The following is a 20,701-nucleotide window of genomic DNA, read 5'->3' as shown; positions in this document are numbered from 1 at the left end:
CCTCACACAAGTCTGAATAGTTTTTTATTTTCTTTTGGCCTCTACACACTGAAAGCGGGTGCCATGTCATTATTCTGCATTATAACCCTAATTTCCCTATCCCTATAACCTCACACTTACCTAACCGTCAGAATAATGGGACGTCAGAATTATGAGCGGACCCCCTGAAAAAAGACTTCACCTGCTTCAACTCATTTTAGAGGGTCTCTGCCAAAATAGAACGAGGTTTGAGAGATGTGTCAACAGGTTTTGGCGCGTCCATTTGACACCTCCAGTGTGGCTCCGGCCGTTGTAAACAATGTGTGTGTGGTAACGCGTGTGTCCGGTGCTGGCAGTGTGTTAGGGCCTTTTGTTGTTCTCACAGCAGTCATTTTGACATGAATATGGGTAAACAGCCATTGCCAGCAGTGATACTAATTAAGGTTGTACATAGGTCAAACAGTCAGAGTGCTGCTATTGTGCATGTTGGCTAAATGCTAATGCTAAAAGCTCTGCTACACTAAATGGAGCTGAACCTTTAATTAGTATAATTGGTAAGAAGTGACTGCAACCTGCTATTTCATGTCAATATGGCTGCCATGAAAAGTGTATTCATAATGAGGTTTTTCCACCCAACGAGGCGATATCCTCCTTGATCCACAGGGCCTGAATGACTCGTTATCAGTGGTGTGAGGGTCAAAGGTCAGGTGTCATGTCAGGGGGTTTTCAGCAGCTTTGTGTTCCCTTTCCCAACCTTTCACCAGATTAACAGCTGAATCCAAAGCAAAGGATTATAAACACCTCCTGTTGCACCTGTGTGTGTGTGTGTGTGTGTGTGTGCGTGTGCGTGCTGTGTGCGTGTGTTTATTGTATGTGTGTGTGTGCATCTGTGTGTTATGTATTATGTATCGCTGCGTGTGCGTGTTTGTGTGTTGACATATCTCTGCGTGTGCGCGTGCATGCATGTTAATCTCAAGGCATAATGCGATTCATCCACTCCAGTGATCTTGGATGTGTAAATGTGTAGCGCTGAGTTGTACAACAAACACTTTGTTGTCAGATAGAGAAATGTTTTCCACGGAGCATTGACTCCCAGGGGAGCAACAACAAGCGGCTGAGCATCCAAGCTCAAGCCTGTCTACCTGTAGACTGGCTATCTTTCTCCTCCGATAAGGACCACCTGCCCAGAGAGAGTGCATTTTGTTGCTGTCGGGCAGAAACCTCTTATCTCCATTTTTTTGTAAAGTAACGGCCTACTTGATCAAACTACAGCGTCGCACAAAAGTATCAAAAGTATCAGTGTTGCCAAGTCTGGTTATTATAAGCGACTTTAGGCTGTAAAGTTGCTTGTAAATATTGGTAGTTGCATTTTTTTGGGGATTGTTTCTAAAGTGTAGTTGCTTATTTGGGCTCTCAAATATTCTCTCAAATATTGTCATTTCATGGACCCCCAAATTAATATGTATTTGTCCCTAACCCCCATCTTTTTCTTTTTTTTTGTGCCAGGGAGCCCCGCACCAGATTTGTGTTGATAGAATGTTTATTTTCAAATAGCCTGTATGTATACAGTCAGTATATAGGTTTAAAGTGCACATGTGGCCTATTATAGTCACTTCGTTTGGGCTTGTTTTCCTAGACATGGCTGCTTATTTCTCTCACAGAATCTGGCAACACTGATCCAGGTACGCGTTACTTGATAAACACCAGGCGAGGTGGAGAGCCGGGTGTTATCAGGCCCTCATGTCTACTATTTGAAGCGACAGACATGAATTAGAGTGAGCCTAATGGATTCACAGCCAAACGCAGGCGCTCTGGGCGACCAGGGATATAGGGACAGTCCTGATTCTATTGACTCTTCTGTTCTCCCTCATACAGCAGTGCCTCTCCGGGGGGTTATTTGAAGTCGCTCGCATTTGATTTCCCAATGTTTTGTTTTGGTACATTGTTGTCTCTTCCGTCCGATGCCTTGTGGCGGTGATGGATTGTGTGTACTACTTGTTGTGTATTTCGCCGCTCCTACTGAATCTTCCGAATTCAACCCCTCTGTTCTTGTTTTTTTTGCCTTTGAGGTGAGGTTAATAACAATGTCGTTTTCATTCATGGAGAGACGCTCGTGCTGTAGCCAGCTTCTTCAGAATCCCGGTGGCTAATTACAGTACCATCCGTGGGTTTTCAAACTTTTTCATGTGAAGGACCTCTAAATTAATATGTATCTGGTCGCGGACACCCATCTGACAATATTTTGAAGATTTGTGTTGTGAAAATAGTTTTAAAATATTGAAGTTTTCACATTCAAGATTTTTTTTTGAAAATGGCACATCTACAAGCTCACAATGCGTCGCAATGCAACGCGTTGTGAGCATTCTGATTCGGAATTGTTGTCATAGCAACCAAAGCAGAGAGGTCGACGGTGTCTGAATACACAAATCCAATCTGATCACTCGTAAATAACAATGTGGACAGTCAGTCCTAAAGATCAGAAAACAAAGTGGATTTGCCTGCAGTCCACACTGGGCAACCTAGCTGGTTGAGTGTCTTAACGGAAGTACCAGAATTTGTCAGTGTAATTTTTCCAGAGGTATGCCACCTGAGAAATTTTGTTCGTTTTGACGTCACTTTCATCATGCGACATTTGTCACTCCAAGCATAAATTGGCCTTTAATTTCTGTGTATTCTAGGTATTATATCGTTGATAGAAACCTCCTAAGGGCGCGCTCCCACCAAGAGTTGGCTGGCCGCTGTTAAACGCAGGTTGTGCGCGGCCACAGTTTTTTGCAGCCAGCGGATTCTAAAAAACGGGAGTGTCGCGCCTGTCACTCACTTTCAGGAGCCTCCCCGTAGCCCACACCGCCTGTGCCTGCTGCCTTGAGCACCATGTTGCTTCCTGAGTCTTGAGACGGTCCGCCTTCGACTCACCCGATTGGACAGAGGGAGAAAATCTGCGCCTGCCTCCAGCAGTTTTATGCTTAGTCGCGGAGAGCAGATAAACGCAAGGTCTGCGCGACAAGCGGAAAAATCTGCTCTTGCGTGAATCAACGCATTTGCATTGACAATGCATTGGCAGATTCTGCAAACAGCGGCCAGCCAACTCTTGGTGGGAGCGCGCCCTAACTCCATATTCTAACTTTTTTTCTTAAATTAACGCCCTACTTGATCATACTACAGGGTCACACAAAAGCATCCAAAGTAGCAGATCTGCAAGCTCGAAACGCGGCGCGAAGCGACGCGTTTTGAGCTTGTCGATCTGCTACTTTTGCTATTTTTGAATTTGAATCCTGAAAAGTAACAGTTTTGGACAAATTAGGTTTCCAGACTTTCCACCCGACAGAGCCGACGTAGCGTACATATTTTAACCAACGAGCAGTTATGATCATGATGAAGATTTTGCCGTTGCTAGTTGCTATTCACCGGCAAATTCCTGTGATAAAGTGTTTTTTTTTATTATGGAGAGATGTGAAGGCAAGTAAGCACTTGATGAATATGAATCCTGAAAGGACTATTGAGACATCAGTCATTCTGTCCTACAGCCTCGTTAACCACAGAGAATCCATTTGTCCGTATAACAGTACAGTATAGTGTGTATGAGTGGTAATAATAATGTCTCAGTCTTCTGGAGAAGGATTATTCAGCTGTCTCAGGGTTGCTTTTTTTGTGCGTTTACAGTGTTCTTAAGGCCTTTGCTGAGCAATAAATAAAAGAGACGTCGGAAACGTGGGCGGATGATTTTGTATTTTGAGACTGTTTATCCGGTGTGCCTCACCAAACAATATGGAAATCAGTGTTGTAAAGTAACTATTACTCAAGTACTGTACTTAAGTACAATTTTGAGGTACTGAGTATTTCCAATCGTCTATACTTTTATTTCTACTCCATCTCAGAGGCAAATATTGTACTTTTACTCCAATACGATTATTTGAAAACTGCAGTTAATTGTTACTTTGCAGATATAAATGATAAAACATACATTAACCACTATAGCCTTATTTTATACCTATCTACAAGCTCACAAGCTTGTAGATCTGCTATTTTCAAAAATGTTAGTACTTTTACTTTTGGTACTATAAGTACATTTTGATACCAATACTTTTGTACTTTTACTCAAGTAAATTTTGAATTCCGGACTTTTACTTGTAACAGAGTACTTCTACATTGATGTATTGATACTTTTACTTAAGTAAAACATTTGAGTACTTTTTCCACCACTGATGGAAATAAATACAAACGGAGTACTCATGGCACAAGGAACAGGTGGATTCCAGTCTCTGCCTTGACATTGCGGACACATTGTAGTCATGTGTGTGTGTGTGTGTTTGTCTTTGGTAGCCTAGGGCATTGGTTTTTAAAGTGGGGTCCGGGTACCCCCAGGGGTCCTTGGCGGGGTACCAGCCCTGGTCCCCAGCTAAATAAGTTAATATCGTCACAATCGTTTTAATCACTTTAACCATTATTGTATACTTTGGCTATTTTTTTTTAATCGTGAACATTTGCGCAAATCTTTGAATATATATATTTGAATATATATATATTTTTTTTAAGACAACATTTTTAACTAAAATCTTTGCTTCTGGGGGTCCTCGGAACAAAATATTTTGAGGTGGGGGTCTGTGGCCAAATATATCATTTTGGGGGTCCTTGACATGAAAAAGTTTGAGAGCCACTGGCCTAGGGCACGTGCACAAGTTGGTTGTGAGGGGTCTTCAAATGGCCGGCCTCCCCAAAAGGAGGCCCAAACAGTTAGCAAGGTACTGCTCAGTATCAGCTATTATAGGAAGCCGCTCAGTTTGGAGGAGGCGTTGTTTCTTTTATCTATGATTGATGTCAGCTGTGCCTGACAAGTATGTCAACTGTATTGTATGTAACAATGCTCTGCCGTCTAGGCACTTTGTAACTGGCTGTTTTCCTATTGTCTGACTGCACTATGTGGACATAAATAAGTGTGTGTGTGTGTGTGTGTGTGTGTGTGTGTGTGTGTGTGTGTGTGTGCGTGTGCGTGTGTGTGTGTGTGTATTTTTTAAATTATTGATTGAGTGATTATACTCTAAGTCAGAAAAAACAACATGTGGCCTCAAAGGATAACACACAAAAAAGTCCTGGGGACTTGTTTCCGTTGTGGTCTTTGTATTCAATTCATCAACATAGCATAACAAGATTAACACAATAATACATGTAATCAGCAAATACAAACGCTATAATGTACAAAAGAGATGGGAAAATTACAATGGAAAAATTATAATGAGATGTGCAGACAGACGTAGACAGACAGACAGACAGACAGACAGACAGACAGACTGTCTGATCCCGAGGGGAAATCAAATGTTCATAGCTGCAGCACGGCAGTAAGGATGAAACAATTGACACATGTACAGTAGGGGACAAGAACAGGATAAGTAGCAGGTTGACACTAGTTATAACAGGATAACAATATAAAAGACAGTTTTATATTGACAGACCCGGCCCTCTGCGCTTGGGCTGGTCAAGTCAGGTGTGCATAATGTATAAGTCATTAGAGAGAAATAGAGGCACAATTAAAAGCCATATAAATAGACTTAAAGACTTACCAGGCATAAATTAATGTCAGGTGCAATACATCACCAGTAGAATTGGCATAGTAGTCATGTATGTATGGGTGTATCAACAGTCAATTATGATTAATATATAGCAGTATTTTAGTATACTAGTTATACTGTACTGTATGTCGTTAGATATAAATACACATACATGTACTAAGGTATAAAGTACATGTTTATTATTACATTATGTGTATGCATTTGCAGTGCATAGGATGAGATGCATTGCACCATGCATGCATGTCTATGCCTTATACCAAATCATGGGTAGTAAAGTATTTTAGCTGTTAATTTACCACTTAAAGGTAGGGTAAGTGATTTTCTTTGTTTAAAATAAGTGTTAAATAGCTCTATATTCTGATAGTACTCATTACTATAGAGTGTTTGTTCAGTAAAAGGAGTCTCCATCCTCTCCAGCTCTTTATAAATCAGAAAATGCATTTTCATTTCAGTTTCAGTTTCATTTCCAACTTTATCCAATCAGGATAGAGAACTCAATCAGGATACAGATTAAACAAGTGAAATTGGAAGTGATGACACTAAGAAATGAGCATGCAAAATTGGAACTGGAACACTATAAAAATGAAGCTTAAAAATTGGTACTTTCTCCTGATTGGCTGAGAGTTTGACACCTACCAGAAAATGAAATTTCTGTTTATTAAAGAGCTGGAGAGACGGGGAGACTCCTGTTACTGAACCAAACACTATATAGCAATGATTACTATCAGAATATAGTGCTTTAACCTTTTAACAAAATACTTTTTGTTTTAACCCAAAAATATCACTTACCCTACCATTAAATCCTAGATATTTGTTTGACTGGGGTCCCTCTGGGCTCTATTCTAGTTATTTACATAGTTTTAGTAAATAAGTGATCATTCTTTTTCATAATCAATTATGTTGTTTAGTTGGAGTGACTGTTCAGTGTTCACCCATATATTAATTTAAATCAAACAAAGTGCAGTAGCTCCCACTAGGGCATTAACGAATAGTGATTTATGGTATTCGAATTATTCGACCCAAAAGTATTCGAATATTCGATTATTCGATTTGATTATAAAAAAATAAAAAAATAAAACAAAATTTTAATTTTTTTCTTTTTTTTTTTTTTTTTTCAATTGCATTGATGACTCGACTCAAGGAATGCGAGTTGACGTCACACCAGAGCTCACAGCTGCATGTCTGCTCTAGAAAAGCCACTAAAAAATTCTTTTTTTTCGAATAGTCGAATAGTGGTTTGATAGTCGAATAGTCGGTTTGATATTCGAATATTCGAATATTCGACTATTCTGTGAATGCCCTAGCTCCCACAGAATTAGAATTTTCCCGTCTTCCAATATTTCCCATTCAGTATGCAGACAGCACCGGTGAAGGAGCTAGTGATAAATTAATTTACTAGCATATTCCGTTTGACCCTCGCATTGGCCTAGCATTATCCATCACCGTGGCAATATCTTGGCTTCCACATTACCCTGAGCCCTCCTCATAACCACATGAGTTCAGAGACAGGGCCGTGCCTACAGACGCTGTGATTAGTCTAGCCAGATTTTGAGAGAGAAATAAGCAACCATGGTTCATGAAAACAAGCCCAAAAGAAGCGACTTAGGCCAAGAGCACTTTAAACTTATATACATCGGCATTGTAGATCTGCTATTTTCCAAAACAACTTGGAGAAAAAAAGTGGAATATTTTGGAACATTTCACACAAATCTTATATGGGGTTTCTGGCACAAAATATTTTCAGATAAGGGGCTGCGAACGAATACATATTTGGGGGGTTTCCTTGACATGAAAATGTTTGAGAACCACTGGTTTAAACAACATTAGGAAACAAGCCCAAATAAGCAACTACACTTTTAGAAACGAGCCCCAAAAAAATTCAACCCGCAAGCTACCAATATTTACAAGCGACTTTATTGAAAAAAGAAGTCACTTATAATAAGCGGAAATGGCAACACTGGCTGTGATCCTCCTCCATACAGCTGGGTTGTAAAAACTATTCAAGAACCAGGAAGGTTTTATTTGTCACAAGCTACTCATTCAGGTACAAGGAGCCAAATGCACATTGTGTGAGGTCCACAATGTGCTGTGCTACAACAACAATGACAATAGTAAAATAATAATAAAAAATAAAATAAAAACTACGATAAGATAAGAATAAAATGGAGTATGCATGTGCATTGAGGTATATGCAGTAAATGTGCAATAAAGGCATAGCCATGTCGATGTAGAAAAAAAGCAGCAAGTTGTCACATAAACTTGACAAATGTGCAAGATACTGTACCTTGTATCTACATATTATATTGTCTCTGTTGGATGGAAACCTCATACTGTACGTCCAAAACTATTACTTTTCAGGATTCAAATTCAAATTTGGAGATAAGAGGTTTCTGCCTGACAGCGACAATATATCAGCAATAACAACAGTTCCCTGTATATTGTTTTTATTTAATTCACATTCCTTTCTTGTCTTTTTTTTTCTCCAGGATTTGAATGATTTTGCCCCCATCTTTACCAAAGACATGTATGGGGGCATGGTGGCGCCCAATGCAGAGAAAGGGACCCTCATCGCAAGAGTCCGGGCCAATGACCAGGACCCTGAGGTGAGTGAGTTGAGACTGTTGACGTGATCATTGCTGATACATACAGATGCAACATTTGAGAATTTTAAAGGTTCTGCCAGTGGCAATTCATGAGCAGATCAGTAGGAAATCCAAACCTTTTCATGGAGAAAGTGTGACATTTGCCAGGTGTGAAATGGTATAATTTCAAACAAAGACTAATCAGGCCTGAGTAGTGGGGGAAACTGACTTTTCAGGGAACTTTCAAGGAAAGATCATGGAAAAGTTTAGCTGTCTTACCTGCAGCAGTGGTTCTCAAACGTGTTAATTTGAAGGATCCCCATAACCCTGAGAGTGTGTTTGATTGATTGATTGATTGATTGATTGATGTACTTTATTTAGAAAGACATGAGAAACAGTACATGGAAGTACAATTCACAATATAAGGTCTACTAAATTGGATAACTCGTAAAGCACTACGCTTGTTTAAAATGAGTTCCCACGCACACAAATCATGATGACAGACAGATATACACTACTATACAGAACGTCATACAATCAGTTTACAGGTTACTGGTATGAGACATAAGAAATATGTACAAAAGAAAAACAAAATAGAAGTACAAAAAGAAGACCTGTAAGGTTCCATTAGGGAGCCCTAATGGAAGCCCTGGAGCCCATTTTGAGAACCACTGATGTAAAGGACGTGCGTTTCAACTATAAGCCCTATTTTATATTTAGTTGTTGTTCTAGTGTGGTGTGTAAACAGCTGATCTACAAGCTCACAGCACGTCACAATGCGATTCATTGTGTGCTTATATATATATATATATTTTTTTTTTCTTTTTACAATTTCTGATATTTTTTAAAATGTTTAACATAATGACATGCCCAAAGAAGGGACAGCAGGTTGAAAGTGGTTATAAACCAATTACGCCCCATTTAAAAAATAGCCAAAAGAAGCTGATCTACAAGCTGATATTTTTTGCTATTTAAAAAAAATCTGAATATCTTTTATTTTTTCTTTGAAAATGTTGTCCTGTAATAATGACATGCCCAAAATAGGGCCGCCGCAGGTTGTAAGTGTCTTAACAGGCACTTCCACAATCTCCATCACCGCCAGTTACCATAGTGATAAAGATGGCACAGATAGCAAAGTTAATTTGACATGAGCATCGCATGTTCTCTGGTGCTCATGCATGAGTCATCTGCCCTCCATCCCACATACTTATACTCGCTGTCGGCCGGTAAACCTTGTATCTCCAAGTTCAACGTTTTTTTTTCTCCCTAAATTAATGCCCTAGCTCGTCGTATAAGAGTGCCGCGCAAAACTAGTGAAAATAGTTGATCTACAAGCTCACGCTCATGTCACATCGCAACATGTTGTGAGCTTGTAGATGTGCTGTTCTCGCTCTCGAGCCTGTGACTATTGACTAAACCATTGGTTCTCAAAGTCGAGCCCGGGGACCCCCAGGGGTCCTTGGGGGGGGTTTCCAGGGGGTCCCCAGCTATAGTAGTTCATATAGCATCACAATCATTTTAACCACTTTATCGATTTAAACATTTGCTATTGGAAAATAGAAGATGTACAAGCTCACAGTACATTACCTCGTGCCACGCTGCGAGCTATTTATGAAAATCTTTGAAAAATATCGAAAATCTTTGAAAATGTTTGAATAATGTGGATTTTTTTTGTTTAACATACATTTTCTGTTATGGGGGTCCCTTGCTCAAAACCTTTTCAGATGGGAGTCCGTGAGCCAAATACATATCAATTTGGGGGTCCTTGACATGAACCACTGGACTAAACAATAACTCCACTGGACCCATTGGGAACGCAGGTTATTTTTTCCCCCCCATATCCTGAAAAGTAACTTTTTTTTTAACATACAAGGTTTGCGCCCGACAGCGTGGTTATGCCGCACCGCCTCAGTTTCTCCACCTTATAATCCATCTGCGAGGCTTCTCCTGGGGGTCGCTGTGCTGTGAAGTATTTCCCTTTTTGCCTGTCTGCTTAAAGTGGAGGAGGAAATTACACATACAGTACGCCAGGATAGACATCGTGTGACACCATAGTTGGTGCTCAGAAATTATTTTTGCCATCTTACAACAGAGGCAACACAGGAGCAGAGGTAATCATTGTTGTTGAGAAGGGATGGATAGGGTAGTTTTTTTGTGTGTTTTGTTTCGAATGCGGCACGGCACACCGCTATGACTTCTTTTACGGCCCGACTTTCGATCTGTCAATAGGAAGCTACGAGGCCATTAACCCATTGAGACCTGAAGCCGATTCTACATGTCTCCTAAATCTCAACAGTATTCTGAAAAACGTATGTTTCTATATCAGTGGTGCTCAATCTTTTTCATGTCAAGGACCCCCAAAATGATATGTATTTGGCAGCGGACCCCCATCAAAATATTTTGTTCCAGGAACCCCCCAGAAGCAAAGATTTGAGTTAAAAATGTTCGCTTAAAAAATATATATATTCAAAGATTTGCACACATTTTCACGATTTTTCAAAAATAGCAGATCTACAAGCTCGTAGCGCGGCACTCGGTGCCGCGCTATGAGCTTGTATATCTGCTATTTTTGAATAGCCAAAGTGTAAAAGAATGCTTTTTAGCTCAAATCTAAATATGACACAATTCCAGGTCTTAATGGGTTAAGGATAAAACAAAGACACCTTCGCAGGGGCTAATAAATACCGCAGAACAAGGTTATTTTGTTCCCCCGGAATATTTTGGTTCTGCGTCATCGACGCCGTGACAAACTGAAAGTGCCTTCATTAGCGGTGCAACCCACCTTAACCCTTTAAGACCGGGAACGCGTCTGTGTGTCATTTTATAGATTTCTTCGGGCTATTCAAAAATAGCAGATCTACACCGAGTGCCGTGCTATTAGCTTGTATAATATAAAATATAAAAATGTGTGCAAATCTTTGAATGTATATGTTTTTTAAAGCGAACATTTTTAACTCAAATCTTTGCTTCTGGTGGATTCTACAAATGTCTTCTAAATCCTAACAGCTTTTTTTCCTTTTTTTTTAACTTACAGTATGTTGCTATAATATCAGTTGTTCTCAAAACTTTTTCATGTCAAGGACCACCCAAAATGACATGTATTTGGCCGCGGACCCCCATCTCAAAATATGTTGTTCCAGGGACCCCCAGAAGCAAAGATTTGAGTTAAAAATGTATATTGCATTCAAAGATTTGCACACATTTTCACGATTTGTTTTAAAAAATAGATCTGCAAGCTCATAGCGCGGCACTCGGTGCCCCGCTATGAGCTTGTATATCTGCTATTTGTTGAATAGCCAAAGAAATCTAAAGTGACACGGATGCGTTGCCGGATTGAATGGGTTAATATTTTATAGACCTTTAGTGAGTCAGCATTTCTACATGCTCACTCACTTCTCCACAATCCGTCTCCCGAAGTATTTTTTTGCTTCACAAGACGTGCTCAGCTCTTGTTAAATGAGCCATTCAAATCTGCGATTGGCAAAGTTTGGTTTCAGACATGGACGAATGATTGCGTTGGGAGAACACCGTAGGACAGCAAGGAATTTCCATCCAAGGAATCCGTTGCCGGCTTCTCTCCTGCGAACACTGACAGTTGTGTTCGTTGGACTGACCCGGTCAAGCCGGAGGGCACCGCGGGGGCGGGAATCAAACCGTGGCCTCTGCAGTGGTGGGCGATAGGGCTGGGCAATAGCAAGGACCTCACGATATAATGCGTATCACAATATGTGGGTCACTGTAAGATCTCATATACCGATTATGATACATGTTACACAATACCATGAGAGAGAGAGAGAGAGAGAGAGAGAGAGAGAGAGAGAGAGAGAGAGAGAGAGAGAGAGAGAGAGAGAGAGAGAGAGAGAGAGAGAGAGAGAGAGAGAGAGAGAGAGAGAGAGAGAGAGAGAGAGAGAGAGAGAGAGAGAGGCACACACTGTACACGGACATGTCTTGCCATATTTGATTTAAAAAGATGTATTAAAAATATAGAATAAATGATAATGTTCATGTGATGTGTGATGAAAGCAGTGACTGATAAGATCCAATTATTGAAATCCCCAACGCGGAACCATGCTGCATTGATGCCTGTATAGTATACCCATGACTGACTTGCCAGTCTCCAGGTTTTCATCAGAATAGGTTGGACACTGATTCAATTCATGCAGAAATACTGTCATTTCAATCGGTCTAAGCATAGACACTATGGCACATTAGGAGTTCACTAGTATACATTTGGGGCTAGATCAACATGTTTCTGGTAATATTCATTATATTGACCGTTTGTTTTGTACATCTGGGGCAAAACAAAATAAACACTTCCATCGCAAGCCAGCGTGGTGATGACGCCTGGACTTAGCTGATTGGTCAACTCTTTTGCATCCATTCTCAAACTAGCCAATCACCTTTCCCCAGCCCTAAAGGTCAACTAACATGAGACATGTAACAACTATCTGTTCACATTGCTCTCTGTCCGATCTCCCGCTGCTGCTGTGCGTCATATCAGAGTCCTGCTGCGTTTTCCCCAGATTAACCTGCTCACATCTTGTTTTCATCATGGGCCCGGAGGGATTATCTCCCCGTCCAACATCCAGGACTGTGCATCAGTGAGCCATAAAAGCAGTCCACCGCAAACTAAAACCTATTGCCACATCACTACCTTTAACAACTTGAAGCCTGTACTGTAGCCTCCCTGTTCTGGGCCAAGTCGTCATGGGGTGAACACAGGCAAACAGTCAGAGGAAAATAGCCGATCCACAAGCTCACAGACAGACAATTCCCCCACTGCCAGGGAAGGGGCAGACATGTTAGCCTGGCATTGGCCAGACTGATAACGTGGATTCACTCTCACGTTCCTCCCCGGTATCAGTCTGGACTTCGGCCCATAGGGAGCGCGTATGAGAAATCAGAAAATGATCGGGCCAACCAGTGACTGCTTTTCAACTGCTGTCCATACAACAGTGAAAAGCATTACAAAAAATCTGATTTCTCATACTCGCTCCCTATGGGCCGAAGTCCAGACTGATACCGGGGAGGAACGTGAAAGTGAATCCACGTTATCAGTCTGGCCAATGCCAGGCTACAGACATGTAGCAGTTACTATAACCTCATATCTCCATACTTTAACTTCTTGTGGTTTTGTTGTAAATTAACGCCCTACTTGATCATACTACAGCGTCACACAAAAGCGTCAAGAGTTTGCGCCGCGCTTCGAGCTCGTAGATCTGCTACTGTTGCTGTGTTTGAATTTGAATCCTGAAAAGTAACAGTTTTGGACATACAAGGTTTCCACCCGACGGAGACGACAGTGATCTTGTCACTGAAAAGCCAACTTACCCCCCACTGCTTGTGCTGACAGGCATCTTTATATCTTATGTGTGCTGCAGTGAGTCCCCCCCCACACCACAACCCCCTGGTGAGATCCCACCTTGCTGGAGGCCTACTAACACACAGTATTGAGTGCAGACATGTTGGCCTTTTTCAAGAAAACAGTGGTTCGCAAACCTTTTTTTTCTTCTTCTTAATTCAAGGACATCCAGCTCGCTATCCATTAGGCCATGGAGAGTGTGCAAATTGGAAATGGAAATTTGCAGTGGTGGAAAAAGTACTCAAATGTTTTACTTAAGTAAAAGTATCAATACTGCACTGTAGAAGTACTCTGTTACAAGTAAAAGTCCAGAATTCTAAATTTACTTGAGTAAAAGTACAGAAGTACTGGAATCAAAATGTACTTAAAGTACCAAAAGTAAAAGTACAAAAATGTTTGAAAATAGCCGATCTACAAGCTCACAACGCGTCGCAAAGCGACGCGTTGTGAGCTTGTAGATCTGCTATTTTCAAATAGCCTATGTATAAAATAGGGCTAAAGTGGTTAATGTATGTTTCGTAATATCATAATTTATATTTGAAAAGTAACTAGTAACTAAAGTTTTCAAGTAATTGTAGTGGAGTAAAAGTACAATATTTGCCTCTGAGATGTAGTGGAGTAGAAGTAAAAGTATTGGAAATTGGAAATACTCAAGTAAAGTACAAATACCTCAAAATTGTACTTAAGTACAGTACTTGAGTAAATGTACTTAGTTACTTTCCACCACTGGAAATTTGGTTCCATTTGTACGCTCTCAGAGTTGCAGAAGAGGGATACAAACACCTTAGCAAGTCTGAGAACCTCAATCTGAAATTGGCTTTTCTTTTTTTGTTATAAAAAAACAGGGTTAGAGTTAGTATGCATACTTACTATGCAATGTATGCTTTGGAAAGTATACATGATTTGAACATGCATTGTAAATCATTATCAGACCAATATGTACCATTCAACTTATTGTTGTTATGCCATGCTGACTGGCTATACACAGGTTTGTAGCAATTGTTGAAATAAATAGGCCTTAAATGTCAAATGTTCAAGCATGGTGAAGTCATGTATACTTTACATTATTTCAGACCATTTTCCAAAGCATACATTTATTTTATGGCCTCACAATAGCCAATTTAAAATTGAGGTGGCCAGACTTCTCAGGTGCCCAGGAAAGGAGAGGAGAGGAGACGTGTTATACTGTTCTCTCTTTATTTGGAGAAAAACAGAAAACAAAGAAGAAAGTGCTACTGTATCATTGATTATAAAACTCCATTACAATGTAAACAAGAAAGAAAGAAAGAAAAAATCGATAGCCCAGTATCACAATATATATTTTCCCCCAATACTGTTTATATTATCCAGTGCCTGTTATTGATATGTACACTGCTGGCAGCTGTCTGATTATCTGTTGTTTACACAGTATTGTTCCCATAGCCCACGGGGACACATTATCATTCCCATAGCTCACAGGGACAGTGCTTCATACCTTTCCAAAGTGTGAGAGAGTCTCATTTGCCATTCACAACAACAAACCCAAACTATTTAGTGTTTAGAAAAACAATACAACAACAAAACACAAATCATTGATGTCGGGTGGAAACCTTGCAACTCCAAAACTGTTACTTTTCAGTAAATGGAAAAAAAAGAACCTGTTCTCCAATGGATCCAATGTAGTTATTATTTAGTCACAAGCTCTTGTTAATGCTTTTCGTTGGTTCAATATTTATAAAAACCCATAGACATAGACTTAAATGGTTAGTTCACACCCAAAAAAACTGATACGTTTTATAATTTTTTTTCGCATTCCTAAGCCAATAATTTGATGACCAGCGGACCGGTAGGCAGCAGTTCCGGTAGGAGACACAAAGGAGACTATTTGTGTCTCCTACCGGAACCGCTGCCGGTCATCAAATTATTGGTTTAGGAATGTGACAAAAACAAAAGAATATCCATGAATTCAAGTCTCCATGGTGACTAATCGAAGTCATTTTGGGGGTGAACTATCCCTTTAAGAGTGTCTTTCCACCACTGAGTGACTGAGTTTATAAAGGCATTGGACAGGCTTGAGAACAACAAGCTAATCTATAGACATTTGTATTTCTATCATGAATGCACTCCAAGCTAGATTGGCCATGACCCAAGTATGTCTGGCCAATCATCCAGCCCGCATCGTAGAGTTCAGGCTGGGTATCATAACGGGAGATCAATGCTGTGTTACGCTCAAAGTTAACAAGGAAAGAAAAAGACATCACTACTAAAGCTATCTCTACTATATGCAAGGCTTTTGAAAATATCAAAATGGAAATGATGTCAACCTCTCTGCGATACATTTATGTGAATAATCCTCCAGGGATGCAGGCCTCTAGGGGGCTTAGCTCTCCTTTCTAACCCCAGCTTTTAGTCCGTCTTCTGGGTGTGGAAGCAGGCCAGCGTAGGCAAGTGGTTTTAGATACTTGTACTTTACTTGAGTATTTCAAGTATTCTTTATCGTTGCTGTCGGGCAGAAACCTCCTATCTCCACTCTCGATATAACCTTTTGTGTTTTTTTTTCCGTAAATGAACGCCCTACTTGATCATACTACAGCGTCACGTAAAAGCATCAGAAATAGCAGATCTACAAGCTCAAAGCACGGCGCAAAGCGACGCGTTTCTAGCTTGTCGATCTGATATTTTTGCTACTTTTGAATCCTGACAAACACCCGACAAAGACGTTATAAAAACTTCTACTCCTTTACATTCTCAGAGGCAGCTGTTTTACTCTTTTTTTTTACTCCACTACAATTATTTGACAGCTTTTAGTTACTACTAGTACTTACTTTGCAGATATAGATTATGAATGCAGGTCAGGACATACATTAACCCCCGAAGCCCTATTCTATCCTGTTCCTGCTATTCGGAAATAGCCGATATATCAGGCAGCTCTTACAAGTTCACTCTGCTTTGGTGCTGTTAAGTGTATTTTAATGCCAGTACTTTTGGACTTTTACTGAAGTCACTGAAGTAATTTTTAATACAGGCATTTTACTTGTAACAGAGTATTTATTAAAAAAAAATATATATATAGTTATATTATATTTGACACTGTGGTATTGCTACCTCTACACAGTGATGGGAAAAGTATATATTTTTTTTTACGCAAGTAAAAGTATCAATTCTGCAATGTAGATATACTCTGTTACATGTAAAAGTACAAAATTATTGCCATCAAAATGTGCTTAAAGTACCAAAAGTAAAAGTACTCATTATACAGAATGTCCCATTTCAAGTTTTCAATTGTATAAAAATCATTTCAAAATAGACGATCTACAAGTTCGCAATGCGTCGCGTTGCTAGCTTGTCGATCTGATATTTTCAAATGGCCAAAATGCATGTGGGGCTGAAGTGGTTAATGTATGTTGTGTAATAATAATAAGTACAAATACCTCAAAATTGTACAGTACTTTTTTTTTTAGTTAACGTACTTAGTTACTTTCCACCACTGCTTCTACATAAATAACCGAGCCCATAGGGAACAGTGCTGTGAAAAAGATGATTCAGAATCAGTCCGCGGTAGCAGTAGTAATAGTGGTGGTGGTGGGGGGTCCAGAGGGGACGCATGTAGCTTGAAAAGAAGATAGCCCTGCAGATAATCAGCAATCAGGGACCGTGATTAATCTTAATCAAAGGGTCATATTAAAGTCCCAGCTCTCATTAAGGAATGTAAGTGAGTTGCACTGGAGAGCAGAGGCCTGGTTGTGAATGGTGCTTTAACCCTTTAGCCCATTCAATCCGGGAAACGCATCTGTGTCATTTTTAGATCTCTTTGGGCTATTCAAAAATAGCAGATCTACAAGCTCATAGCGCGGCACCGAGTGCCGCGCTATGAGCTTGTAGATCTGCTTCTTTTTTTTTTATCGTGAAAAATGTGTGCAAATCTTTGAATATGTATTTTTTAAAGCGAATTTGAGTTACAAATGTTTGCTTTAAAAATATATATATTCAAATATTTGCACAAATGAGTTTAAAAAAAATAGCAGATCTACAAGCTCGTAGTGCGGCACTCTGTGCCGTACTATGAGCTTGTACATCTGCTATGTTTGAATAGCCAAAGTATAAAATAATGGTTACAGCTCAAATCTAAGATGACACAGATGCGTTCCCGGATTGAATGGGTTAAGACCTGAGGCCGATTCTATGAATAGTTCTCAAACCTTTTCGTGCCAAGGACCCCCAAATTGATGTGTATTTGGCCGCGGACGCCCCCATCTGAAAATGTTTTGTGCCAGGGGCCCCAGAAGAAGATTTGGGTTAAAAAAAATTCAAACACTTTCAAGAAAAAAGCTTGCAGCGCGGCACGAAGTGACACACTGTGAGCTTGTACAGTAGATCTGCTATTTTTTGAATATCCAACGCAAAAATTTTAATTGACACTGATGCTCTCCCGGTTTTGATGGGTTAATTCCAAAGGAAAGTGAAGAGGTATTAATCAGGGAGTAATAGTGATTTATTAGCAGGGGATGTGATGGAGGGGTCAGGCCTAATGACGGATCCTGACAAGCTTTGAGAGTTGTTTAGCAGAGAGAGAGAGAGAGGGAGAGGAACTTGCATGACTGATATCCCCCCAAAAAATGACCGCTGACCGATATCCAGCTTGTTATTGTCCTACTAGCCATTCCCTTAACCCTCTAGAACCTGAACTATGAAGGAAAGGTCAGAAAATTCCAAAATTTTGAAAAGGGACACTTTATTGGGTCTTAAAACATTTTTGATTTTGTTTTATTTTTTTTTACATTCCTTTGTATCATTTATTTGTTGTATCATATTTGATACAAGGGGTATTAAAAGAATATTTCAAGTCGGTTTTACTGCCTCCCCCTGGCCAGCCGGGGCGCCTGATGGAGGGGAAAGGAACTGGTTGGAATAACGTGTTCCTTCCACGCGCTACGTCCAACCAGGGAAACTCTCCCCTGTCAGGTGATAAGAAGGTCAGTTAGCTCTCATGCATTGAAGGAGGCATGAGCTCGGCCCTGGCCTCCCTAGGTTGGCAGAGGGAGTGTAGTGCCCAGGATTAAATAGAGATTGGCACTGGGTGTAAAAAATAGGGTTACAAAGTCGTGGGATAAAATTTTGAAAAAAAAAAAAAAATCAAGTCGGTTTTAACATTACAAAAACATTTATTTTAGACCTGTAGTATCAAATATGATACAAATCGTAAAGGACTATAGACCTGTAGTATCAAATATGATACAAACACTTTTGACATCATAAAAACCAAACTCAAATGCTAAATTTTGAGAGCTCATAAGTGCATTCAAGTTATCCAACACTTATTTCAAAATATTAGTAAAGATATACTAGGAAAACGTACCCGAACTGCTTAAAAAATAATTGTTTGTTAGTAGTGCATCAACCTCTCCTGTTTAGTTGATGGCAGCCATTTTGGGTCAGACCACCTGAGGCTCTGTAACTACCTGCAGTGCAAATGGTATGGTCCAGGGGGAAGTGGGGATGTGTCAGATATGATACAACAGGTTCTTGGTCCAAGTATTCATTACACTGATTTATTAAAAAATCAGTGTAATGTGTGTATCATATATGATACGTTTGGTGACATAGAGTCCCCTGGCACAAAATATTTTCCACTTTTTCATGTCAAGGACCCCCATATTTATTTAGTTTGATTGTATCTAAACTAATTGGATTGTATCCAAACTAAATAAATATGGGGGTCCTTGACATGAAAAAGTGGAAAATATTTTGTGCCAGGGGACTCTTAAGGGAAGATTTGTCAACATTTGACAATTCCTTTTATTGTATTATTTTAAATAGCTTACCTACAAGCTTGTAGAAAAATCTGTTTCAGGTATATTTCGCCCTATACTTCAAAATAGTATTGGGTCTTTAACACAGCGTTTAAACTAGCTGGGAACCCCCTCAATGACTTGGCTGTGTATCAGATCATTCTTTTTTTTCCTCGTGAATTTACTTAAGTAAAAGTATCAATACTGCAAGGTAGAAATACTCTGTTACAAGTAAAAGTCTGGTAATGAATGACTTGAATAAAAGTACAAAAGTATTGGCATCAAAATACTTAAAGTACTAAAAGTAAAAGTACTCATTATGCAGAATGTCCCATTTCACAAGGTATCATATAAAATGTATTTAAATCTTTTGAAAATATCAGATCTACAAGCTTACAACGTGCCGCGATGCGACACGTTGTGAGCTTGTAGATCTGCCATTTTCAAATAGCCAAAGTTTAAATAGGGCTGAAGTGGTTAATGTATGTTTTGTAGTAAAAATTATAATCTAATAAGTATCTTCAAATAATTGTAGTGGAGTAAAAGTACAATATTTGCCTCTGAGATGTAGTGGAGTAGAAGTAAAAGTATTGAAAATTGGAAACACTCAAGTAAAGTAAAAGTACCTCAAAATTGTACTCAAGTATAGTACTTGAGTAAATGTAATTAGTTAATTTCCATCACTGGAGGTTCCCAACCGTGTCTGGATCAGGCCCACTTGAAAATCTCGAAATCATTCACGGCCCAGCCATCTGACCACTTAACAATGTTAAGTGGTCAGATGGCTGGGCCGTGAGTGCTCGCGCTATGAGCTTGTAGATCTGCTATTTTTGAAAAATCATGTAATTTTTTGCGAATCTTTGAATATATATATATTTTTTTCAAGCGAACATTTGTCAAATATTTAGTTCCAGGGACCCCCCAGAAGCAAAGATTTGAGATAAAAATGTTAGCTTTAAAAAATATTTTTATATTTGGCCTTGCGGTCCAGGCATCCTAGGCTGCAATGCCCGACCTTGGCTGCGTGTCACTCCCCATCTCTCTCCACATTTCCTGTTAGTCTACTGTATCTATCTTTAAAGGCATAAAAGCCCCAAAACAAATCTTTAAAAAAATATATATATTTTCAAATTTTCACGATTTGTCAAAAATAGCAGATCTACAAGCTCATAGTATATCTGCTATTTTTGAATAGCCAAAGAAATGTAAAATGACAGAGATGTGTTGCTGGATTGAATGGGTTAATATTATGTGTTCTTTCCTCCAGGGAACACCAGCAGCAACAGTGCGCTACAGAGTGGACCATGACTTATCTCCATACAGTGGGAGCATCTTTGATGTGGAGCCAGAGACCGGCCGTATCGTCACCAAGGTCAACCTCAATGAAGACCCTACTGTCGTCTTTCTGGTAAGTGATGGAGGCCACGAGTGTGTACAGTATAT

The 20,701-nt window shown here is 39.7% G+C and overlaps 1 protein-coding gene across 1 annotated transcript in view; it reads left to right on the top strand.

Moving 5' to 3' along the window:
• The window catches only part of LOC308099801 (protocadherin-15-like), a gene marked incomplete at its 3' end in the record, with an annotated part of 359,052 nt that overhangs the window by 259,521 nt on the left and 78,830 nt on the right, over positions 1-20,701 (top strand). The window contains exons 23-24 of the mRNA XM_080448598.1: positions 8,033-8,149; positions 20,526-20,666. Of these exons, the coding sequence (XP_080304724.1) occupies positions 8,033-8,149; positions 20,526-20,666 (258 nt within the window). The remainder of the gene's footprint in view (positions 1-8,032; positions 8,150-20,525; positions 20,667-20,701) is intronic.

Source organism: Gymnoscopelus braueri, assembly GCF_963280865.1.
Source record: "Gymnoscopelus braueri genome assembly, chromosome: 14".
Classification (NCBI taxonomy): Eukaryota; Metazoa; Chordata; class Actinopteri; order Myctophiformes; family Myctophidae; genus Gymnoscopelus; species Gymnoscopelus braueri.
The sequence above is the reverse complement of the archived record's forward strand: the minus strand, read 5'-3'. Positions and strand labels throughout refer to the sequence as shown.